The 27,439-nt window shown below is 36.0% G+C and overlaps 1 protein-coding gene across 3 annotated transcripts in view; it reads right to left on the bottom strand.

The window, feature by feature from the left end:
- The window catches only part of MTMR2 (myotubularin related protein 2), a 122,012-nt gene that overhangs the window by 40,401 nt on the left and 54,172 nt on the right, over positions 1 to 27,439 (bottom strand). For 2 of the 3 annotated variants that reach the window (XM_045790812.2, XM_045790813.2), the window contains 5 exons: positions 12,760 to 12,835; positions 9,245 to 9,339; positions 8,979 to 9,089; positions 5,969 to 6,070; positions 4,767 to 4,850 (listed from right to left, as the gene is read on the bottom strand). In XM_045790812.2, coding sequence (XP_045646768.1) covers positions 4,767 to 4,850; positions 5,969 to 6,070; positions 8,979 to 9,089; positions 9,245 to 9,339; positions 12,760 to 12,835 — 468 coding nt within the window. The remainder of the gene's footprint in view (positions 1 to 4,766; positions 4,851 to 5,968; positions 6,071 to 8,978; positions 9,090 to 9,244; positions 9,340 to 12,759; positions 12,836 to 27,439) is intronic. The other variant, XM_087868227.1, reaches the window with a different exon arrangement.

Below are 27,439 nucleotides of genomic sequence, written 5' to 3'. Positions count from 1 at the left end.
GGAAAAAAGATTAACCAAACTAAGTGTTGGTTCCCTGAAAAGATAAAGTTGGCAAACTCTTAGACTAACCAAGGAAAAAAGAGAAAGGGTCTTAATCAACAAAATTATAAATGAAAAAGGAGACATTACAACTGATATGAACAACCATGAAAGCCCTAGAAGAAAATACAGGAATAGAGCTCCTTGACATGGAGCTTAGCAACAATTTTTTTGGATATGATACCAAAAGCACAAGAAACAAATATAAAACAAGTGGGACCACATCAAACTAAAAAGTTTCTGTACGGCAAAAGAAATCATCAACAAAGTGAAAAGACAACCTACAGAATGGAAAAAAATATTTGTAAACTGTGTATCTAATAAGGGGTTAATAGCCAAGATATATAACTCATGCAACACAGCAGCAAAAACCAAATCACTATGTTGTACACATGAAACTAATGTAACACTACGTCAGCTATACTCAAATAAAAAAAAAAAAATTCAATGGTCGAAGGACCTGATGAACATTTCTTCAAAAAAAAGATATGAAAGGCCAATAGCAAATGAAAAGATTCTCAATATAGTCATTAGGTAAATGCAAATTAAAACCACTATGAGCTATCACCTCAGATGTATAAGAATGGCCATCATAAAATAAAAAATAAAAAAAATAAAGAGATGACAAATGTTGGTGTGGATGTGAAGAAAGAAAACCCTGTTGAGGGGTTGTAAATTGGTTCAGCTGCCATAGAAAAGACTTGTGGTTGGGGGAATGAAAACTGGAGGAAAGCGGTCAGGTGGCAAAAAGGTACAAACTCCCATTATAAGAGAAATGACTATTGGGATGTAATGTACAGCATGATTACTGTAACTAACACTGCTATATGATATATAGGAAAGTTGCTGAAAGTAAATCCTATGTGTTCTCCTCAAAAGGAGAAAATTGTTTCCTTTTTTCTTTCTTTTTAGTCTGTCTATATGAGAAGATGGATGTTAGCTGAACTGATTCTGGTCATCATTTCACAACATATGTAAATCAAACCGTCATGCTGTGTACCTTAAACTTACACAGTGATGTATGTCAATTCTTTCTTAATAAAACTGTGAAAGAAATTCCTTTATGCTACTCAGCAAAGCCCAGCCCTTCACACTCCAGCTTTCCCCAGTCTGATCTCTCACCACTCCAGTCTTGAGTCAAGTCTATACCAATATTTTCAGTTCCCGAAGGGCTTCATACTCTCTCACTCGAGTACCTGCTTTATCAGTCACTGTATTCATCACTGTATATTTTATTTTATTTTATTTTAAGATTTTATTTATTTATTTGACAGAGAGAGACAGCCAGCGAGAGAGGGAACACAGCAGGGGGAGTGGGAGAGGAAGAAGCAAGCTCCCAGCGGAGGAGCCTGATGTGGGGCTCGATCCCGATACGCCGGGATCACGCCCTGAGCCGAAGGCAGACGCTTTAACGACTGCGCTACCCAGGCGCCCCATCACTGTATATTTTAATCGTCAGTTTACTTCTTTGAATCCTCCACTAAATATATGCTTTTTGGAAGTCAGGATTGTGTCTGCCTGTTTCATGGATTTAGCCACCAGTAAATGTAGTGCTACATAAATTGGATGGATGGATGGATGGATGAGTGAAGGAAGGAATGATTAATGAATAAATCAATGAACCACAAGGAAGCCTTCATAAGAAGCAAAATTAGTTTCTCAAGTTTTCTTAGCAAACATGGAGTCAGAGCTAAAATGGTCGGATCACCGGAGAAGCATACACCACCTGAGATCCTAATGTACATCCCAACCCAGGGAGGTACTCTCATAGCTCAATCCCTTCTTGTATCCTTAAAAAATCACTGCTGGGGAGAACTACTATTACCAGTGGGACTGCGTCACATTCTTCAGGAAACAGGCAGGGTGGCGGTAGAGTCACTGACTTAACTTATACTAATGCATATTGTCTTCCTATTTTTAGATAAGGTGATACACCTATCTCCACTAAAGGAACTGCCTTCCAAATGGGAAAGTGGAGTTGACTAGTCAGCATATACTCTTTGTAGACAGTGCTAAAGACATACGGACAACTACGGATCTTTGGCATACATTTTTATAATCTCCCTACAAATCGTTGTCCTTTAGTTAATGTATCCATTTGTCAGAGTCAAATTACAACCCAATTAACTGGATTATAGCTGTCCTTAGCTATTTACATTCCAATGCTGAGGATAAAGTCTGTTTTCCTTGACTGGACTTGAGGGTTTTCCAAATTTGTTAAGCAACACATCTATCTACCTTATGATTGAATATTTCTGCAGAAGGCCATGTTTATTTCCTTAAGACTGATTTTTACTGTTTTTGCAACTGGATTTTTCTTGATCTTATCCAAAAATTTCAAGGGTCCTCTGTATAATCACCACATGCATCAAAAGAAACATGTTCTTAACACAACAAATTTAAATAAAATTATTAACAATTTGGCCCATTAAAAATTATGTATGATCAGCACTATAATATATAGGTCTACAGAATTAACGTGGCTGTCCTCTCGTGTTCTAGCAGCTGCACACGATGAAGCTCGCCAGTCAGGAGTTCTGTGTTTAGAGCTTTACAAAGTAATAAAAACAATAATAATCACTTGGATAGATCTCTTTGGTTAATAAAATACCTTCCTGTATATTACTAATCCTTCAAACATTCCTATAATGCAGTTCCTATGACCAAGTAAAAAATAAAGGCACTGTGACATAAATGACTCATTCAAGAACACATACCTAAGACTGGGAACTAAGTAAGAGCTAGAGATATGATTCAAGCTCACTGGAATTTGACTGTGGTAATAGTTGCACAACTTTGTGCATATGTTAAAAGGCAGTACACTGTATATTAAAGTGGTACGTTTTATGGTATGTGAATTATACTTCAACTTAAAAGAAAAAAATAGGCAGATCTGTATGTTCTGAGACAGTATGTATCCTCCAAAATACATTAAATGAAAAAGAAGGCATAAAATCTCTGAAAGCATACACAGATAACCAGCAACATTATTTCCTAAAGAGAGAAGAACTGGGCTGGCTGGGGGACAAGGTTGTCCCAGGAGGGAGACCTACCTTTCAATTCAAATTCAATTCAAATTCAACTTCTGAATTTTATACAGAGTGCAAGTGTTACCACTTTTAATTTTTTTAATTGAAAAGAACAAAAAGAATACTCTGATGTGTTATCTTTGGTCTTAAGGTTTATATTAAAAGATTACCTTCATTTTCTTCTATAATAAACTTAATATACATCAAAATCAACCCCTGAGCTTAGTTGCCTCAGAGACAGTGTCTAGCTCTGCAGGAAAAAAAGTCAAAACTTCATCTAGTAAGTCAAAGATCACAAAGCATCTGTATCATTTCATGTAGAGTTCAGTGCTCTAGTCTGACAGCCACATTTCCTAATCTCGTAATTCTCCTTCTGTAGGGGTATAGTTGTTTATTTACTCTTTGATTTATATTCTCTTTTCCATAATAACTTATTTCTTTTCTGTGGACACAGTTATCTCACCTGCTTTCCAAAGTTCTATGTTGATGGCAGTTCTTGCCCAGATTCCTAGATAATATTTCACATTTTGACAATTCTCAGGACATTTGTTGGACTTTCTGATTACTTTCCCACCTAAATCTGACATTGGCTTTTTGAATTAGCAAAAATCTTGCAAAGTTACTTGTAGACTCTTAATTTTTAGTTGATCCACTTATTGCGCATTCTGCTTCATACTTTGCCAAGCTGATGGCTTCATAACTGAATAAGCAATTTTCAATTTTACTGGCCACATGCTATTGAGCAACAAACGATACTTCAAACCATTTCGTATCTTTAGTTCTCCAGTGGTGGATTTTACTTTTCCTTGCTTTGTGAAACAAACTTAAGTAAATTAGAAGCTCTGTAATTCAAACGCAGTGTTTGAAATCTAAATTCAAAAATCACAGCTCATTTTCGTATCTGAATTCTAGAATAACCTGGATCTCAAATCTAATGATTAGCAAAGAAACAACCAATGTGTCTGAACTTAAATTCTCAAGAAAGCAGAGTGAACATGCAGAAAGTTAAAGACTATTTTAGGCAGAGTTTAAATATTCAGTAAAGGGCTCTGGCAAGTGGTGTACTGAGAGAGAATAGGGGGGATGACAGACTGTCACACAGATTTCCAGGCTGAATTCTGCTTTCATCTCTTACTGTGGTAAATCACACTGATAAGTTTTCTCATAGTAAACCAACCCACCTTAGTCATGATGTATTATCTCTATTGTATACTATCAGATTTGATTTGTTAATATTTTATGTATAAGTGTGTCCTCTATGAAGACCTAAAACTTCCAAAATTTCATGGGGAGCTAAGTTATAAGCAGAATGAAATTTTTATATAAACTATGAAATATTTTCAGAATTATATTATAGGATATCCAAGAGAGAAAAAGGTGAGTGAATAATGTTGAATGGCATATAAGAATAGTAAAATGTAAATATATTTACCATTTAATTTTTATCATTATTAAGCATTTTTTAATAAGCTGATTTACTTGTTAGCTCTTAGATAAGTAAAGATTCATAAAAGATCACTAACATAGTCTCAAAACAGTTTAAAGAAACTGAAAGGTAGACAAGAAATCAGGATTAGCCTTCATTAAACAACAACAAAACCCACACAACTATATAAAGTTATATACTTCTACCCTTAAGTTTTTTGTTTTAATGAATATAATGCAGAATATTAAAGCTGAAAGAACAAAAGTACATACCTGTCTTCTATACTCTAAAAGAGAGTCATATAGCTTCCACCCATTTTCAGGAAATACTTCTTTGTATTCAAAAGCAAAAACAGGCTACAAAACAGTAAAAAGAGTTAATAGCTACAAAAAGACATTCCAGGAGGTCATGAATCAGAAATGAATCCTTATCATACCCAAAGTTTTCATTTACTTATCGGCAAGGATATTTTGTAGTGGTGTCCTTTTTCTATATTGTTGTTTTGGCTCTTGTTTTACAATTTTGAAAACGTATCGTTTTTTCATATTTTTCAAATACATAGAAAAGCAAAAAGGCCCACCACCAAAATGCATCAGATGCTAACATAATCACCATATTTCCTTCAGATATAAGCTGTTTAGGTTTCTTCTAAATAATCAAAGGGTTTACAGAACGAAAGACATCTTCTGATATAATTAAGTAGTTCAATATCACAGATGTCAGCAGTTAAGCAGCTGAAGTTAATGCTACATTTTCTAAAACATACTGAATAAACATATTATTTTTTGGCATGCGATCAATGCCAAAAAAGAAAATCTAATTTATCATTTATGTAGACAGAATGACAGAAACAACTATGATGAAAAACATTTAAACAAGAGTCAAAAACCCAGTACTGATTACAAATTTTACTCTCTACTAGTTGTGCCCTTGAGTTAATTGCTTACCTGCCCCTGGTTACAACTCTAATAGGGATAAATACTATTTACCACCACAGGACTAATGTGGAAGTTAGATTATATAACATTAATGAGGGAGCACCATTACTAGCAGATAGCAGGAACTCAGCTAAGTATTTGCCCACTCTTTCCTCCTAAAATTGCTAGACTTAACTCTCAGCTCCTAGTTTAAAAGGAGATTTCAAATAAATACAATCTTTAGAAAAAAGTAAAAAGGAGATTTCAAATCCTAATGAAGACCACAGATAGCTTTTCATCGTGGGAACGCCCTCTGCAGAAAGAGCATATAATTACAGAATGTCAGCGAGCAGGAATGGACCTCAGAAATCAGCTGGTCCAGCTTCTCATTTCATACCTAAGAGAAACTGCTCCAAGAGATTAGATGAAACCTAAATTATGCATGTGGGTTAATGGTAAGTAGGATCACAAATGCAGATTCTAGGTAGCCTAAATAAGTTTCTTTACACTACATCAAAAATTACAATACACATTTTTCAAAGATAAAAACATCTTACCAGGTTATTAGAGACAGGAAATGCATATTTCATTAGATTCTCAAAAATGGATCTTCTCGTTCGCCCCTCAGGTTTATGAGCAAACCGTAAATTCCGAATATCCTATAAGAGATTTAGGATCCAAGTCATCGATCCTTGTTCATCTTTTATTTAATGAACACATAAGGTAACTTGCAACTATCTTGTAAAATATTAAGATCTGTGAATGTGGGATACAAAAATAAGAAAACAGCTCCTGGAGGCAGGGAAATCACAATGCCTTATTGAAAGATAAAAAAAACCCACAAGGCGCTCTAATACAAGGCAAAATTCAGAGGACAGAAATTTTATTTCTGCTTATTTACTCAAGATAAGCCAGTAAAGGAGACATCACCTGATCAGAGATACTGTATCTGAGGCTCACTATCATGACTGATACACAGCTCATTGTTTGTCACTTCCCTGGGAAAGCCCATTTCTTGTCATGAATTTCCCTATTAAAAAACCTGATTAGCTCTTGCTGTATTTCGTAAGTGTCTTTGTTCCCATTATGCCTGGTGATAACTTTCCTACTTATGATCCCTTCTTTTCATTGGATCTTCATTAAGTTTCCTGCTACTAGACTGATAGAATCAAACTCTGCTTAAATCTCTTCCTCCTCTCTTTGTCCAAGTTCTTCAAACATCTCCCGGCAGATAAACTCTCAAATGTTTGGTTGATATCATCCTGGCTCTACGATCAGCTCTAAAGCCCCAGGCTCCCTTTTGTTATTTGTCCTCAAGCAATTTTCTATGCTCAGGCTCAATATAGATATTTATGCTCTGGTTTACTGACATCTTAACTGCACCAAGAAAAACTTGGGGATTAAGAATAATTTCAAGACTACCCATCTTATCTGTGTTTTAATCTAAGCAGAATTCAAAATAGCTTTATTATACCCCATTCTGTAAAACTGAATACAGGAACACTGCACTCTAATGCACCTGCAGTACATGAACAAATAAGACATTTTATTACAAAGCTGACCCAAAACTAGGACGTTAGCTTTACCTTATTTTAAAACAAACATGTGCGGAAACCTGAGCTGATACCTTGTTTTTTCCTCAGTAAATATCTTTACAACTAGTAGAGATATTCATAATCACTGTTAATCACAAAGTTCTCTAAAAGTACCCCTACGAATGTTTGGGTTTGTCAGTAATGATCTTGTTCCATGGAAAAAATTATATTTAAAAGCATCAAGACTTCAAAATCTTCCTCTTTCATGTCCTCTCATATTCTATGCTCTATTTACTATTAGATTACAGAAAAGTGATCAGGAGACAATGTGCTCGACACATGGTTGACAGCTCTTATACTCTTAGAGCCCTTCTGACTACGAAGGAAAACGCATAAAAATAATTACTTAGTCATTACCTTTATTACTAGATTTACAGGACTTCTAAGATTAGCATAAGAAAGTAACTTGAAAGTTATGCACGTGCTGCTGCTTTTACTTTTGGCACTGGCAGAACAGCAGGAAAAAAAAAATAAGGTGATCTAAAACTGAAATGTGCACAGGTGTTAATTAGGCCATAATGAGAAGAGAGACCTATTGAAGTGGCACCAGGTATGAAATATCTATGACTGAACAGAATAATGAAAGTGTAAAAATCTAAGTTTCATTCAAGTACCAATGCACTTAAGGAATACAAGTTAAACATCATCAAATCAAAACAATGGGATAGCTCCTACACCTGTCAGAATGGCTAAAATCAAAAACTCAAGAAACAACAAGTGTTGGTGAGGATGTAGAGAAAAAGAAACCCTCATGCACTGTTGGTGGGAATGCAAAATGGTGCAACCACTATGGAAAACAGTGTGGAAGTTCCTCAAAAAATTAATAACAGAATACCCTACAATCCAGTAAACACATTACTGGGTATTTACCCAAAGAACACAAAAACACTAATTCAGACAGATACATGCAACCCTATGTTTACTGCAGCATTATTTGCAATAGCTAAACTAGGGAAGCAGCCCAAGCGTCCATCAGTAGATGAATGGATAAAGAAGATGATGTACAAACAGAGAGAGAATGGTGTATTACTCAGGCATAAGAATGAAATCTTGCCATTTGCAATGACATGGATGGAGTTAGTATAATGCTAAGCGAAATAATCTAGCCAGAGAAAGACAAATACCATATGATTTCACTCATATGTGGAATTTAAGAAACAAAACAAATGAACAAAGAAAAAAAAAAAAAAGAGACAAGCCAAGAAACAGGCTCTTAACTATAGAGAATCGATGGTTACCAGAGGGGAGATGGGTGGCAGGGAGGGTGAAATAGGTGAAGGGGATTAAGAGTACACTTATCTTGATGAGCACTGAGTAGCATATGGAACTGTTGAATCACTATATTGTCCACCTGAAACTAATATAACACTGTATATTAGCTACACTGGAATTAAAATTTTCTTAAAAGGTGCAACAGTTAAATTCTCTGAGTTAGAGAATATTCATGGCAAAGATAAATATGGGGAGGAAAATAAAACAGAGCTGATCATGAGGAAAAAAAAAAAAAGAACAGGAGTTAGGTAAGAAAATAGGGAAGATTTATAATGTCAAGTTTTCCACACCATTGTTTCAGGAAGCAGAAAAATTATGAGAAGTAGAAATAGGAAAGACAGGTTATGATGAATGTACCTGAGCCAGTTCTTCCACTACAAAGTCCTATGCCTTAACCACTCAGCCTATGTTTCTAATTTGTAAATTAAAGGTAATAATGTCTATCTTGTCTACTTCAGATTTTTCGAGGCTCAACATTATGAAATAATCAATGTCAAAGTACCGTGTACTGGGTCCAAAAGAATTTAAGCCTAATTCATGATAGATCACCTTTTATTACTCTTAAATGTTGTTGTTGTCTTCTAGGATGATATTCCAGTATGAAATGTACTTGACAGTTTGGAAACCAGTTTCTACACCCAGGCTCTATTTAATTGAAAGCTTTTCAAACCAAATAAAATTGCATAAATAAACCATTTACCTTACACACAGTTTCTAGTCCATAAGAATTTTCACCTCGACTAGAAGCACCACCAATTTTTTCTACTCTACTTATCACACCAAGAGAGGCATCTAAAACAAATGGGGGATCCTAAAGGAAGGAAAGAAAAAAACAATTAAAACTAAGCAATTGATACTGTACAATTATCTTAATTAGAAATGCCTTAATTAAAAATGATCAGAAATGAACAAAACTGCAAAGAACATACAGATGTACATATAAAAATCTAATCAAACAAGTCTTACCCGTTCCATGCTTTTAAAATATAACCTGTAATTCGTGACAGTCAGAGTTCCTCGTACAGCACCAGTGAATGGACATATATAAGTCACATCTTTGGCTGCAAAGGCAAAGAGTCCATTATTAAAAACTGCACTCTCATCTTTTCACAAGTGAAATTTACTAAAATTCTGATTGCTGTTCTAATCTATGCTTAAAAAAAAAAAAAATCACAGAATCAGTGTTCCAACAGAACTCAGAAGCCAAATCCAGGCTTCTAACCATGCAGAAATCTGGGAAGGACTGAAGAGGTAGAGATAACCCCTACCTTCAGACAGGAGACAAGGCTAGCCGCTATCCCTGCTGGATAAAATACATGTGGAAGTTGGGGTAGTGGGTGGAAGGGTAGTAGTAATGGTGGTTAACAACTGCAAATGTTGCAAGCCACAGTCACCAGTCATCTAGTTTCTAGATCACCTCACCAATCTGCTGGTTGTCTTCTGGTCAGTCTAATTTGTCAACATTCCTCTAAAAATATATTTGAAATACATAATACCAGCAACTCCTGACTGATTTCCTAATGGGAAAATACTGTAGGAGAAATGCAATGTATATGAAATATAATTTCTTAGAAAGGTAATAATTAAATAAGAGGATATTATATTCCTGACCAAGCAACTGATGTCAAAATTTATAGAGAAATAATCACAAGCATTGTTCTATTAAATGATAAATGATGAATCTGCACAGTATAATGCTTTTTAAAACATTCATTAATTAAGCAGTATAACTCAGCTACCACTAGCTCAAAATAGTATTTAATATGGTAGAGTTCATAATACCCACTACTAACTTTTTTATATCTTAAAATAGTCATAAATCCCTGGTATGTCATTATAGCAGCAAATGAGCAAATAAAGAAATATCTTCATCATTCCAGAAAGTAAGGCACAACTAGGAGCAACAAACTGCTAAGAACTTTCCAAAGGACTTCTGGGAAAATGTAGGGACATAAAATACATTTAATAAGGTATTGCAACTTCCTGACTTTGCTTTTTACTCACCACTTTGAAGGACTGAACACTTTGTATGGAATCTGAAATGAGACTGATCTTATAACACACATTTCTAACCTTCAAAATAGTTCCCTTAGGAATGTTCAAGTATGAGCTACATTTTTTAAATCATTGTTTTCAATGCATGTTTCATTTAGAGGGACACTTTTAAAATTAAATAAACCTATCATTATAGAAAGATACACAAACTTCCCTTGCATATACTTTCTTGCCCTTATAAATTTTTACCTCAAGTAGAAAAGCTTTATTCAATGCTACTAAAACATTTCTGGATTCTTTCCAGAGCCAGTTTTCTTACTTACACAAGAAAAATCAACCTCATTATTCTATATGCTGCCACAAGATATGTTCCCCTTAGTCCCATGTTTTTGTTACATCTTGCCTTTTATTCTAAAATCATGAGATAATACTCATGAAAGTAATTCCAAAATTGGAAGTACTATACATACATAAGGGTTTATATCTATGTTACTATTATCATTGATCATTTGTTCTGCCCCCTTTATCCTTCCTTCTCAGTCTGGTGGCAGCTAAATCACACTGAAGGGAGAATTAATGCTTAGCAGGGTTTGCACCAAGTAGACAAGAGATTATGACCGGGAGCCATACCAGAGTAAATGACAGTAGTAACAACCAACACTGATGGCCTTGCACTTCAAAGTTTATAAAGTATTTTTCACCTGAGTACTTCCTTTAACCTTCATAACAAGCCTTGTATATAAGACCTATAATAAAACCTATAAATTTTAGATGAGAATACCAGGGCTCAGAGAAGTATAACGAATAGCCTAATATTTCAGAACCAGGAACTGCAAAGATTAAGACTTAAAAGCAGTTCCTCTGATTACAAATTCAAATCACTTTCCATCACGTCATGCAAAGCTAAGCCACTAACATAGCACCATCTGACTTCTAAAGTGTAAAGGTTGAAATACTGTAGTCTGGGGCTATCTCTACTTCTGAGATGCCCAGGCCACAATACTCTGAGACTGTTACTTCCTTAAATCAGTATGTTGTTGATGTTCCTAACACTACTCCAACTTTTAAAAAAACTAAACTGCAGATTTACATTAGACCAACTAAAAATTAAATGTCTTTTTTAGAGGAATTAATATAATCTAGGTTATTCTAGCCTTACGCTTTATGTTCAAAGTAATTTTGCATAAAATCAAGTCTAGATAGGTTATTTTGAATCAGAATATTTAATATACTAGGTATTCCTCTAAATTTTGCAATACTGATACCGCCTAGTGGTACCAAAAGAGCTTAGATTTACTAACCCTCTCAAATTTTCACTGAGTTCACAGGGGAAGAAGCCATAATATTTTCTGTGAGGTAGACTAAAATGAACCTTGAAAATACATATTTGTAAGGATATAAAATACATACAAACAAATGTAATAAACGAGAGCATGCAATCTGTACAGAAAGAGAGGCAGAAAAACATATGCTAAGTAATACAATGAAGGGGAAGTCCATTCGGCTGTGGGATCAGAAAAGGTTCAAGGAATAGAGGCATATAAGTTGTGCCCCAATGGCAGGTATCCATTAGATGGGCAGAGATGGTGAGATGGCCCTCAATGCACAGGAAGCACCAAATCCAAGATACAGACATGCAGAAGTGAAGCACCTACCTGGACAAAGGTTTAAGTGTACAGTCTGGCTCTCTTTAGTTCTTACTATGTCACACTCTCGTCACTCCTCAATTTCCCTCCCTGGCTCCTCTTCTACCACATGTTGTAAATCAACAATAAAATGAAAGGTGGTGTTTCTTTGGCGAAGAAACCATTTATTCTCCTAATACACTACTTTATTTCTTAAAATCTATGGTATTTTGTAGATTACCACATAGATTTAATAAAGTAAAAGCATGAGGACAAAAAAAAATCTTAAATGCTTGTTTCTAGTCCATACAATAAGTTAATGCTTAGTTCTTTGGGCTGCAAAAGAAAAGCACCTAGATGCAAACACCTTGCTTTGCAATGGAGATGAAATATCTTTATTCAAAAACTGACGCAAGTTTATTCAGAGTAGAAAAAATAAACAGAAAGAAAGAATGTGTTATAAGAAAAATTACTCATACAAAGTGACAATCCAATGTTTTATCTAGGCAAACCAATATCTTACTGCAGTCATTCAAATTAATGAAATATTCTTTTGAAAATTCAGCAAGTTTAAAAAAAAAAAAAGCCCCCTACTTTCAATGAATGTAAAGCAAACCAGAGAAGAAGCAGAATATAATTCAATTTGCATGTTTCCCTATAGTCCAACTACAAACATAACCAGCAGGTGTAGTGGATCTAGGCATACAGGACCCACCAAATGTTGGGAAGGGTGGCAGTAATGAGTGCTGCCAGACAGGAGGTGTCTTGGACAGTGAACCTGTTCTCTATACACTGAGAGTACTGAATAGTCTGTGCACTCAGAAAGGAGAAGGAAATTCAACAAAAAATACCATTACAGACCCATGTCTTTAATATTTTCTCCTGGAAGCAAGGGTGGTTCTTCCATTTCTGCTAATTTGTTAGATTCCCTCAGGACCTGGATTGGAAAGGGGAGGAGGGAGCAAGAAAAGAAACATGTTTTATTCAAAGGCTACTTTTTCACTCCAATTTCAATTGAGCATGCTTGCTCTTATTTAAAGTTATAACATTATATCACAAATACTACTTTAAATCAAATTATAGAAATTGTGGTGTTGGCATGTCCAACTTGTGAAGTTGCTTGTTTTTCTACCCAGCATTTACTGAGTGCCTACTTTAAGTAGGGTACTGTACAAAACACTTGACATGTTTTCTCAGTGAATCCCACGACAGCCCTGTAAAGGGTAGGTGTTATTATCCTCAGTTCCTAAATGAAGAAAAACAGGTCAGGAGTGACAATTAACTTGTTCGAGATCACACAGCTAACAAGTCAGAATCTACGTATAAACTATAGTTTAGTGGACTGTACGGTATAGTTTAGTAGGTATAAATTATAGTTTAAAGTCCATGTTCTTTCCATTAAGCCATGTTCAGGGGCCCTAGTGCATTTAAACCCAGATAAAATCAAGCCCTTATGTAGATTTAATGTTTAGAGAATTTGGAAATGATGGTGATAAAGTATCTTGTTGAAAAAGAGATATTAAATAGATTAAAATCATGATCAACAACTGTTACTGAATAGTTACCTTACAAAGGACGTTACACTGTGGATGCTACACTGTATTCCAAGAATATACAGATACAGAAACATGGCTGTATAATGGATTTACAACGTGCACACGAACACACACACACACACACACGCTGTCATATGCTAAATATAAATACATCCCCTTGGGTACCATGAGCCTCCCCACCTCTGCCTCTTTCACTACCAAACAATAATCTTCATCGTCTCCAATTTTTTAGCTCCCATTATTTCCTCAACATTCTGCAATCTGGCTTTGCCACCCAACCCAATCCTTCCAGGGAACCCACTTTCTTCCCAATCACCTCCTCATTATTAAAGATAACGAATATTTCTCAGTCTTTATTTTTCTCTCTTAATGACATTTGACACTACCTATACTTGCCTGCTTCTTGAAAGCATACTGTCCTGTTAAACTCTTCCTTCTCTGACTATTCTTTTTCAATGACCTTTAATTCCCTTTCTTCAACCTTCCCTGTTCCACAGAGGTTTGTCCGTATCTCACGTTATTTGCTTCCTGATATCTCATACCTTATCTATGACTTCACCTAACTTTAATCTATCCTGCCAGCCGAGAGTTTTCTTGGACTCTAGGTTCCATTCATCCAACTGCTAATGTTTCTCCCCAACCAGATGTCCCCCAGACACCCTGAACTCAATAGATCGCAAATTGACCTGTATTCCATACTTAGCAAAGGACAGCAGCATCAAATTGGTTGTCTAAGCCAATTCTGGGGGAGGTTGGAGCAGTGGTCTCTGTGCAGACTCAGGCCTTCTCCTTCAACCTTGATGCCTTTCATTAGACTGAGAACCAATACCACTAAAAAAAAGATGCTTACTTTTTTAAGTAGCTTCTGACTCTTATTTCCTTCAGTCCAAAAAGTAGACTTAGAGTCTTCAAAGGAAGGTAAAAAGGAAGAAAAAAACTATTGCTGCTTTAAAGGTCAACTTCTGCAGGCCCTCAAATTCGGTTAGAGGTCTCTTCTGCATGAGCTCCTATCTAGCACTGACCACACCACTCTGCTTATCTGTTTTCTTGCTACCAGACTCTGAGAGAAGAGGTATCATATCTTACATACTTCACAATACCGAACAGAAATAGAACACAAGCCATATATGTAATTTTTAATTTTCTAGTAGTCACATTAAAACAGTAAAAAGGAACAGGCAAAATTCATTCTAATAGATTTTACTTAATCCAATAAATAAAAAATATTGTCATTTCAACATATAATTAGTATTTTTAAAGTATTAATGAGTATTTTATATTCTTTTATTCATACTATGCCTTTGAAATCTAGAGTGTATTTTCTACTTACAGCACATCTCAATCTAGACCAGCCACATTTCAAGTGTTCAACAGTCATATTTCTAGTGGTACCCATTTTGAGCAGTACTAATCTAATGAATCTAATTCTTCTTGATAATTAAGTCATTCCTTACTTTAAGTTAGGTGCTTAGGGAGGATTAGACAAAACAGTTAGACATTATTGCCACAGCCCAATGTTCACCTAAGGCCAATAAACTGAAAACTACAGACACCAAATTAATTCTGTTTAATAAACTTGCAATCTAAACAAATTATATCATACTTTTGAAAGTTTATTTGTTTCATAAAGTAACCTTAATGCAATACCTAAAGAACTAAAACATACACACATAATTTTTTATATTTCCCATTCTAAAACTCATAAAAGGTTATATTTTTGAATGGCATCCAGTTGCCAGTTCATGATACAGCCTTTTATGAAGTCATAGAAGAAAGAAAGAGAGCAGGAGGAGGGAGGGAGAGAGGGAGAAAGAATGAGCCTATGCAGATGCAGAAAACAGAATATAAACTTGAAACACGCAAATATATAGACTTTCCCTGGGTTCAAATCCTGACTGTGCCACATGCTAAGTGCTCTTGGGTAGAGTGCTCAACTTCTTTATGCCTCTATACAATGATAATAAATCATACTGCCCCATAAAAGTGTCAAATGAGTTAATATATTTAAAGCACTTATACCAGTGTTGACATATAATATATACTTAATAAGTGTTTTCTATTGATCACAATAATAAAAATTCAGACTAACAACTGATGACTAGAATCTGGTTAAGAATTTCTACTAATTACGAAAACAACAGAATTAGATTGAAAGATACAAATAACAACTAACACAATACACAAAGAACAAAAATCAAACATGTTACACATGTGAAAGATCATCTAAAATGCTTTATCCTGGGGCGCCTGGGTGGCTCAGTCAGTTAGGCGTCTGCCTTCGGCTCAAGTCATGATCCCGCGGTTCTGGGACTGAGTCCCACATTGGGAATCCCTGCTCAGCGGGAGTCTCCGTCTCTCTCTGCCCCTCTCCCTGCTCGTGCACACACACTCTCTCTCTCAAATAAATAAAATCTTTTAAAAATAAATAAAATAAAATGCTTTATCCTTTGCCTGTCATCTACCACCTGACTTGGAAATACAAAGATTATGCCCCTTACAAAGCCGCAGGAGTTCCTACACTGCACGGGTATACACCCTTGTAGCTGCTACAGTGTTGTTCCCTAGGACTTACTGTCTTTCTATATTTCTACGCTCAGAAAAAACTGCAAAGCCCAGAAAATGTGTGTTATATACATGAATAGATAGGAAGGCAGTTCTGGCACAAACACATGGTGGTTCAGGAGGCATAACTTCCTAAGTAAATCTTTATTAAGTGAGAAAAGAGACAGGGAGACTCATGCAAGTCGTGCATGTTGAGAGCCATGGGCTCTCTTATACTTGCTCTGACCAGAATGTTGGAGAGCAAGACAATGAAGAGAAGCCAGTCAAGATCCCATATTTGCCCAGAAAAGCTGCCCCAGATGGCAGACTTTTAACAATAGGCATAGACTAGAGGATATACATAAACAACTCACTTTAGAGCTGAAGATAGAAAAAGGAACTCAAAAGAGTGAATGGAGCAGGGCCAAGGGCAATCCAGATCCTTTGTTGGCAAACACTGACTATGAACAAATCTATCCTTATATAGAAGAAAAAAAACAGGGCCTACAAAAAAAAAATTATTGGAAAAGGAAAAGGAGGTATCAGCCTGAGGCTCAACAAAAAAGCAGTCTTCTGAATAGAATTCTCTATAGGCATTAGTAGAAACATTTATAAGCTATTTGGTATACCCAAAAGGAAATCAACCATATTCCCTAAGAAGCAAAAACAGAAAGTCATAAGGAAAGAGACAGTGAGACTAAGAAAAATGAGTAAGATAAAGAATGATTGCAAAATTTTAAAATGTAGTGACAAAATCTGTGTTGGAAATAATAAAGAACTGAATTGGTTATTCAGAAAACAGCATTTATGTTGAGGGCAAACATGAAAACTGCTCTAAGAATTTGTAGGAAAAAACAGAGATAAAAGCCATGAAGGAAGATAATAAAGAACCAATAAAACTGAGGGCTTCAGAGGGGAGGGTGGTGGGGGATTGGGAAAGGCCGGTGATGGGTATTAAGGAGGACACATATTGCATGGTGCACTGGGTGTTATATGCAAATAATGAATCATGGAACATTACATCAAAAACTGGGGATGTACTGTATGGTGACTAATATAACAAAATAAAGATTATTTTTAAAAATTAAGAAAAATAAAAAAAATAAAAATTAAATTAAAAAAAAGAACCAATAAAAGAATTCTATTTCCTGAAAGAAAAAAATCAAAACAGAATAGGAGCAATAATCCAAGATACAACTGAAGAACATGCTTTTGAAATGAATAAAGATTTTCTAAGTTTGTTGATCAAAATAGTTTGCCATGTTCCACCTAAAAATCAATGAACAGGGATGCCTGGGTGGCTCAGTCAATTAAGCATCTGCCCTCAGCTCAGGTCATGATCCCAGGTTCCTGGGATCGAGCCCCACATCAGGGTCCTTCCACACTGGGGAGCCTGCTTCTCTCTCTGCCTGCATCTCCCCCTGTTCGTGCTCACACTCACAGTTTCTCTCTTTCTCTCTGATAAATCAATCAATCAATCTTAAAAAAAAAAGAAGATCAATGAACAGAGGAGCACCTAGGGGGCTCAGTCTGTTATCTGACTCAACTGATTTCAGCTCAGGTTATGATCTCAGGATTGTGAGATCGAGCCGCACATCGGGCTAAGTGTGGAGCCTGTTTAAGATTCTCTCTCTCCCTCTTCCTCTGCCCCTCCTCCCCCCAAAAAATCAATGAACAGAGATATATCTAGGTGAATCATAGCAAGTTTTTTTTTGAAATGTAAGAATTAAAAGACAACCTATGAGAATATAGGCCAAAAGAGAAAGGTCTAGGGGAAGTTGCATACAAAAGCAAGATCAAGCCAGCTTCAATTTACCTGTAAAACTACATTGTAGAAAACAGTAACAAAATGTTACCAGATCTTTGAAAGAAAATGGTGTGACCTCTCTGACATGTTTGATGGCAAAAGGAAGTTACTGTCAGATATGCTAAGTTACCAAAAATATAACCCACATGTCCTGCTTTTAAAAAAGAAAAACAATTACCTGAGGCAATAATTAAGCTGAAAAGGGAAATCAAAATAAAAACTTATGTATAAGAAATTTGTGATGTATAGCAAAGACTTAAGTTTTACATCTTAACTACCTTCCTGCCCCCCCAAAATAAAATCCATTTACTGCCACCCATACTAACCTCTCTGAATCTTAGTTTCATCGTTCATATTATCAAGATCTATCTTACAGGTTTGTGAATATGAAATGAGACAGTTGCATCATACAGGGCTTTGCAAGGTGCTATTAAAATGTAAAAACACTTAAAAATGTAAAAAATATTTATCATCCACTTAGTAGCATCAAGGTAAGTTTTTACTGTCTCTTTCCACAGTGGCCTAATCACATGGTGCTTTTTTCCTCTGCTCTAAAATAGACAGGGATTAATATCTGAGACTGCATGTCATAAATCTCTCTCACCCCTGAAAATTTAGCTACAAAATAGCAAGCATCTTACTATTCTGAGGAAAGCAGCAAGAAGAGTGATGTCAACATCATGGCACCCTAAGATGGCCCTCATTTTTGTTGCCCCTTCACATCTAAAATTTGGCACCTACCCATGAACAAAAGTGCCTCCACGGGAGCTCTGGAATCAAGGGGCCCAGGAGGAGCCTCACCCACTTGTGCAACAGGTAACAGGCAGACAGAACCTGGTACGGGCTATGGAAACAGCAGGAGCCTGTGAATGGACTCCAAACCTTCTTGGCTATAACACCTAGAAAACACCAACTTGGGCAGATCCCCATGGATGAGAAAGCCTATACAGAAGTCCAGGTTTCTAGAGGAGAAGTTCCAGCACTCCACTGGAAGGAAGAAAAAAAGAAGTCTGGACACATGAGAGTGGGTAAGATGAGCTTTGCCAACATCACCCCTCCCCACAAGGTTCCAAAGCTCTGAGAAAAAGCAGGTTGGGGACCCCTCCCATGGGGGAAAGGGAGATCAGTTAGTCAGTGCCCAGCTAAAGAAACCCATCGCTCTTCCACAGCACCCAAAGTATTAAAACAAGAGCTCCACAACAGGAAGAAAGGAGGAGTTCAGGAAAGAGACAGATAAGAATTTCAGAGGGCATGAAAGGGATGCATGCAGTTCTCTGTTCTGTACTCCAGTAGGAAGCCCACCCATGAGTCACCGGGAAAACCTCACCCCAAGATGCCCTCCTCAGAGCTACAGAAACCCTCGACATCCCAAGTACCAAACCCAACAATGATATACTCAAAGTACTGAAAGGAAAAAAACTGCTAGCCATGAATCTTTTATCCAGCAATGGTATCCTTCAGAAGGATAGGCTTGAAGGACAGGATTGAAGAAGCAATAAAGACTTTCCCAGAAAAACAAATGCTGAGGGAGTTTGTCACCACTAGGTCTGCCTTGCAAAAAATGCTGAAAGGAGTTCTTCAAACTGAAATGAAAAAAATACTAACAGAAACATAAAAACATTTGAAAATATACATCTCACTGGTGAAGGTTAATATATTGTCAGATTCAGAAAACTGATCCTGTAATGGGATGGTATGCTAAACACTTTACTATATTATAAAGGTTAAAGAAAAAGAATATTAAAAATAACTGTAGCCAGTATAATTTCTTCATGAATACACAATATAAAAAAGAGGTAAACTGTGGCATTAAAAACATAAATGTTCAATGCAATCTCTGTCAAAATCCCAATGACACTTTTCACAGAAATAGAACAAAAAAAATCCTAAAATTTACATGGAACCGCAAAAGATCTCAAGTAGCCGAAGAGATTTTGAAAAAGAACAAAGCTAGAGGGATCACACATCTTGATTTCAAAATACATTACAAAGCCATAGTAATCAAAACAGTATGGTACTGGCATAAAAACAGACACGAAGATAAGTGGCATACACAGCTCAAAAATAAACCCACATATATATGGTCAATTAATTACAACTAAGTTGCCAAGAATATACAATGGAGAAAGGATAGTCTCCTCAAAAAATAGTACTGGGAAAACTGGACAGCCATGTGCAAAAGACCCCTATCTTATACCATACACAAAAATCAACTCAAAATAGATTAAGGATTTGAACCTAACACCTGAAACCATAAAACTCCTAGATGAAAACACGGTAAGCTCCTTGGCATCAGTCTTGGCAATGGTTTTTTGGATGTGACACCAAAAGCAAAGGCAATAAAAGCAAAAATAAACACGTGGAACTATACCAAATTAAAAAGGTTCTGCACAGCAAAGGAAACCAGCAACAAAATGAAAAGGCAACCTACCTGAATGGGACAAAATATTTGCAAATCCGATATGGGGTTAAAATCTAAAATATATAAAAAAACTCCAACTCAATAGTGTATTTGGAAAATTTTATAATAAAATATAAGGTGGGGGGGTAGGAGTAAGGATTTTAAACTTGAATGGTCATGTAAAGGAAAATCATTGGAAGCCTCTGATAGGTAAATGACATTGTTAAGGAGGTATACAAAACTAAATATGATAAAGATCAAATTATAATAATCTAAGAGACATATATCAAAATCCTGGATTACTCTGAGGTAGTAGAAATAAAGAGGAATATTTGATACTTGTTGGAAGAAGTGATCAGATTTGATCCTAAGCTTATGAAACAAACACAAGCAATTATTTGAGTAATGCTTTATGATTTTTATTTCAGAAGAATTGCATTTCAGATATTCCAGCAATAAAGAAGAAACACAGATTCAACAAAACAAGAGGACAACTCAAAAACACCACGGCCTAACTTCCTAAAGTGGGGTCTGAAGAATGAAGACAACAAACCCAGACTGATTCCTTACATCTTTCTGCATTAACATGGAAATATCTTTAGTGTAGAAAAAGTCATAGGACACTCAGATATGAGAGGAGGAGAGAAGTTCCCTGGAATACATAAAATGTGTGTGATACAGATACATGAGATCCCTGCCTGCCTTGGGAACAATGGCTGTATGAGTACATAAGATGATATAAGGTCTACTCTTTGGTAGCATTTTATACAATATTTAATCCTTGTCTTATTGTCAAAAAAACTCTATCCATCATATTAAAATCTTACTGGTTAAAAAAAAAAAAAAAACCCTGCAATACAGACTGAAATTTATAATTCATTTACTCCTAAAACATAATTCAGTTTTGCTCTCTCCCCAATGAAAATGTTCCCCATTTTCTTTCACACCCTCTTAATCAAACAATTTTCAAACTGCTCAGTAACTTTCCATGTGACTTTAAGCTACCTCCCTTTCTCTCCCCCTCTGTTCCTTTCTCTCCAATCAGGAAATTACTATAAAGGAAATTCAGAAACCCTGTCTATAAATGATTATCTCAATGTGAGCAAGTTTATGGGTGAGTTTTCACTTGGAATATCAGATGATATAAAAACAGGAAAGAATACTTTGGAAATCTGCAAAACACTACATTATAATCATTTGAAAGGGAAAAATGAGTCTTCAGAAGTTACAAATTTTCCTCCACAGTTTCTTTATATACTAAAAACTGTGAAGGAAAAAATTAAGTACTCATTCTTCATTGGATAATTCTAGTAAAAAAAAAACACAAAACAAAACTGTTAACATCTATTTTACTTTACTTTTTATACTACTTGACTGACAAACCACAAAATAGGCAAATGAACCATACAAACAAAAATCTGAACAGGGTGGAACCACAAACTGGCATCTGGGATAAATCTTATTGGTTATATATTTGAAAGTACAAATTTGAGCACAGGGAAGCCCTTTTTTATTATAACACTGCCAAGGACAAGTTGGTTTTCAGTTGAAACCACCACCACCAAAGGTTGGATAACATTACATCACCATCAATGATTCAACAATAAAAAAGAGTAAGTATCTAAAGACGAACAGTCTGGAAAGCATCACTCATGCTGTGAGTTGGATTGTGCCTTCCTCCCCCCCAAAAAAGATAGGTTGAAGTCCTGACTGACAGTATCTGGGAATATGATCTAATTTGGAAATAGGGTCACTGCAGATGTAACTAGTTAAGATGAGGACATACTGGAGTCAGATAGCCCCCAACCTGATATAACTGCCAGAGATACAGGGAGAATGCCACGTGAAGACAGAGGCACAGATTGAAGTGATGGCTCTATGAGCCAAAGAACACCAAGGATTATTGGACTTCACCAACAGCTCGTGGAAAAGTATAGACCAATCTTGCCACTTTGACTTCAGATTCTAACCTCCTAAAAGAAAAACACTTTTCCATACTCTACTCTCAACACTTCTGGATACAGAACATGGTGGGTTTTTCCATAGGAAACAATTCTTCAATTCTCAGTGAACACCAGCTGGGTGTCCTACAATTCAATTATTACACTAATACTCACAAGTTATGCAAACTCCACATCCTAAGGGCTCTCAGACCATACGACTGACCTCCACTTCAAGCACCAATCTAAAGTCCTAGATGTATAGTCACCTATACATCTGACCAACCATCCATAAGTCAGGTTCCCATGACTCCACTCCCAAGTTCAATAATTTGCTAGAATGGCTCACAAAACTCAGGGCTACACTTTATCCACATTTACCTGTTTATTATAAAGGATACAACTCAGAAACAGCCAGCTGGAAGAGCCCGGAAGGTAAGGTGCAAGGTAAGAAGGTGTATGTAATTTCTGAGCCCTCTCTGGGCAGGCACATCACCCTACCAGCACCTCCAAGGATTCACCAGTCCAGAAGCTCTCCAAACCCTTTCAGTTAGGATGTTTCTATGGAGGCTTCATTACTCAGACATGACTGATTCACTCATTGGCGATTAATGATTAAATCAAACTCTAGCCCCTCTTCCTTTCCCAGGGAAGGGAGTGGGGATGAAAGTTCCAAACCTCTAGTCATAAGGGTGGTTCCCCTGACAACCATGCCCCCATCCTTAGAGGCTTTCCAAACGTCACCTTAATACCATAAACTCAGGTATGGTTGAAAGGTGTGTGTTATAACAAAAGATGTTTCTTTCACTTTTATCACTCTGGAACTGTTTCAGGAGCCAGAAACCAAAACCAAATATTATATCAACAGATCCTCCTACAGTTCTTATCACTTAGTAAATTACAAAGGTTTTAGGAGCTCTGTCCAGGAGCTGAGGATGAAGACCAAAATACATATGTCTTATTATATCACAATATCACACTCTGGAACTATGAGAGAATAAACTCCTGTGTTCTAAGCCACTCAGCTCACAGCACTCTGTTACAGCAGCCCAAGGAATGAATACACCTAAAATCAAAAAAATCTTTCAAATTTGAATCTTAAATAATTTTAAATGCAAGCTGTTCTTAACTGTGAAAACTTGGAAGCAACCAAGTCTTTTAGACAATGAATGGATAAACAAACTGCGGTACATCTACACAAAGGAATATTATTCAGGAGTAAAAAGAAATGAGTTTTCAAGACAGAAAAAAAAAAAAGAAAGGGAGGAAACTTAAAGGCATACCGTTAAGTGAAAGAAGCCAATCTGGCTATGTATTAGATGATTCCAACTATACGACATTCTGGAAAAGGCAAATATATGTAGACTGTACACAGATGAGTGGTTGCCAGGGGTTCAGTGAAAGGAGGGGAGAGACAAATAGGCAGAGCACAGAGGATTTTTAGGGCAGCGAAACTACTATGCATGATACAGTAATGGCGGAAACATGTCATTATATGTTTGTCAAAACCCACAAAACACAAAGAGTGAACCCTTATGTAAACTATGGGTTTTAATTAATAATAATGTATCTGTATTAGCTCAATTATAACAAATGCACCACATTAATACAAGATGTAATAGGAGAAACCATGGGGGGAGGCGGAACGTAGGGCTGCAGACTTTTTATTTTCTAATAACTGAGAACATTAAAATAACTATGACTACTATCTATGAGCAACATCGTTTTATAACTGAAAAAAAATATCTTTAAAACCGAAAAGTTCGGAAGATATACTCTTGTTTGAGTAACAAAGTAGTACTGAATTAAAATCGGAAGATATACTCTTATGATACAGAACAGTCCTTCCTTGATAAAAGATGGCTCATAACAGAATATCTGTCAAAAACGAAATAGAAGTAGATAGGTAGACAGATGACATATTATCTCAATTACTTTCATTCCACCCCACACCAAGGAAAACATCATCATGAACTGGCCTAGTTAATGCACTGCTTTTAGAAGATCATTATTCGTTTAGTGCTTATAATATCCCTGAAAGAGAAGTAGTGATAGTGCTATTCCCATTTATAAAGGGGGTAACTGACCCTTACAGAATTCAGCAACTTTTCCTAGGTGACATATACCTTGCAACAGCAGCTGAACTTGAACTGTATAACTGTACTAAGATTACGATCATGACATGACACGACAGCATTCTAGTGCAACTGTATAGCCAGCAACTGACATGGGGATAGGAGGCTGAGAAAGAGATCCGGAGCAGGGGTAAGAGGCAGAAGTCATCCATAAAGAAATAACAGCTGAAGCTATGAGGGGAAAAAAAAAAAGAGCATAAGGAAGAAAGAAGGGAGTTAGGGAGTAAGCAAGGGCTGAAGGACACATTAAGGTCACCTCTTCTGGCTGAGGAGAAAGGAACAGTGAAGTGTACAAAGGAGGGGCAGTCAGAAAAAAGCGAACTAAAAATTGTCACCAGGTTTGAAATCGGGGGCCATCATCTTTGACTCCTCCTTCCCCCTAATCTGCAACATTCAGGCAGTTTTAACACATTACATCCACATATATAGGTTTTCAAATCTGTCCTTTACTTTGCATTATTTCATTATTCTAGTACATGTCCATGATCAATTTTTACTTGGAATTGTTCAAAGAGCGTCCAAACATCTCTCTTTGTTTCCATTCTACCTGCCTCTAAGTAATACTACCTGTTTGTGTATCCACAATTTCTTTTACTCCTCCCCCCACAATTCCCAACAAATGGGAATTTACACACTGTTTAATTCTTTATTTTTTTTTAACTATCTTGAACATATTTTCATATCCACACGTGGAGATCCACCTCTTCTTTCCAAAGACTGCACAGTATTCAATTATAAACATATAATCACCCCCAAAAAAAACATTTCTATTGTTTCCAGACTTTTGTCATTACAAATTTTAGCATCAACTTGTCAAGTTTTAACCATATTATTTACAGAATAAGCAAGAATTAAAATCTGAACAATATTGAGCATTTCTATCAAACCTAGGTATGTCTTATTTAAGCGTCCTTTTATATTATTCAGCAGAGTTTTAAACTTTCTTCATAAAATTTCTGCATATATCTTAAGTTTACTCTTGAATATTTTATATTTTTGTTATTATAAATATGATCTTTCTCTCCCTTAAGTATATATACTTAAGTATATAAGTATAGTTAAAATACTTAAAAGTATTTTCATAATAGGAAGCTATTGATTTTTACATATCCAACTTGGCTTTTAGTATGCCTTGTAATTTTTTTTGTTGAAAGTTGGACATGATGTACTAGGTAAAAAGAACTGAAATAAGCAGGACTTTAGTGATGTGGTGGTGAGGTGTGGAGGTGGGAGGAGAAGTGCTGTATAGTCCTATGACTAAATCCTATAGTCCTCAGTCTTTTAAGGAGCTTATGCCCCTGGGCTGTAACACTCACAAGTGCTTTTTCATCTCCGCCCCCAAGGTGAGACAGGATGCCTAGATGGTACTGGAGTCTGTATTTTCTACTTCTCATCCCCCAGGTAGAAGACTAGAGGAGGCTAGAATTGGGTATTTCCCTACTCCCAGGTCAGGTAGGCTGTGACAAAACCAGGCAGAAAGGCTAGTAAGACAGTTTCTCTTGGGAGTAGGCCTTACCAAAAAGAAGATAATGTTTTGGAGATATTTCAAACTGGGTCTTTTTCCCTTCCCTCTGCCAGAAAGCAAAAAAGATTTTTCTCATCTTCTGTGGGGAAACCTGGTAGGGTTTTGTTGGTAAAACTCACAAAAGTATGAAGACCTCCTAGATGTGAGGTCTCCTGGAGTTATTAACTCTCAGACTTGTCCACACTGAGCTTCCAGCAATTCATCAATTACAGTTCCTGTTTTGATACCACATTCTGGTTCCTGAGAAGTTCTCTGCTTGAGGGTTTCTGCTCTACCTTTCTGTCCAATTTGGAGGGCAGCCATTTGCGCTTTGACCTCAGTTCTTTGATGGATCTAAGAGTTGTTGACTTTCAACTTGTTCTGCTTTCTGTTACAACAGAGTGATGACTTCCAAGCTCCTTTTTATAACCAGTCATCTAATTAAAGTCTTTTGTTTTTAATAATATTCATTTGATTTTCTTGATTCCCAGGTAAAAATATACTTATTTTCCCTCTTCCTTTTCAATAATATGCCTACCGTGTATTTCTCTTATCTAATTGCATCGGACAGTACTTATAAACAATGCCAAATAACACAGGCATGATAGTAGGCAAGCTTATCTTGTTCTTTAATGGGAATACTTCTACTGTTTCAATATTGTACTATTAAGTAAGATGCTTACATAAGTATTTACCTATTCCTTTCTAACTAAAAAGTTCTAAAAATCTGAAAGAGATGTTGAATTTTGTCAAATATCTTTCATTATGTGCCTTTTCTGTATATATAAAGATGACTATATGGAATCATGTGTGGGTTGTAACAGAAATTATATCAGCAGCACTTTCATTATGCTCAGTCTTGAAGTCTGAAACACTTCTTGTCTTCTCCAGAATTCACATCATGTTAGTATTCCACCTAATTAAATAACATTTAGGCACATATACTATTCCTTATCTCCTTACTATCAATTGAATACAGTCAATATTATTCCTGCTGCTTTCACATTTATCTTTTTTTCATACTTTCTGATTTTTAAATAATCTCTATGATTCTATTATAATTATTTGGCTCTTTTTACTAATCTTAACACATTCAGAACTTTTATTCTTTTAAGCCTTAAGGGGGTTAATAATATCTTCAAATCACATCAAATTAATTACAGATGTAACAGAATGGTAGGCAAAACATTACTTACTAGATCCTAGCCAACTGCTGACATCATGAGCTTGTAGTGAGCAGAGCTGAGGAGATTTACTCTGATACCCAACCTTACAGCTGTCAAAGTAGAAATTTCTAAAGAAGAGTTTCTACATACTAAATACTAAGAGTAAGAGTAGTAAAAGTGCTGGTGATTTTTTTTCCTTAATCCTATTTCTAGTTCCCACAAATTTTTATTTCATTATACTATTTTCATTAAAAAAACAACTAGTGTTGTTATAAAAGACAACAAAATTTTACAAAAGAGAGATAATGGTAACTCTGGAGAGAAAAATTTCAGTAAAACAGAAATCATGAGAGTTGGACTGAAATCATTTCTCTATTAAGGATAGATATGAGACAACTGTGAACATTTTCAAATGGATTTTGGTGGCTCTTCGATGACAGAAACGAATTAGTGACTACCTTCTGTCTCTCTTCCAAATTCTCCTCACATAA

This window comes from Ursus americanus, chromosome 16 (genome assembly GCF_024610735.1).
Source record: "Ursus americanus isolate L20-20 chromosome 16, mUrsAme1.1.p, whole genome shotgun sequence".
NCBI classification, from domain to species: Eukaryota; Metazoa; Chordata; class Mammalia; order Carnivora; family Ursidae; genus Ursus; species Ursus americanus.
This window is presented reverse-complemented; position numbering and strand designations above follow the sequence as displayed.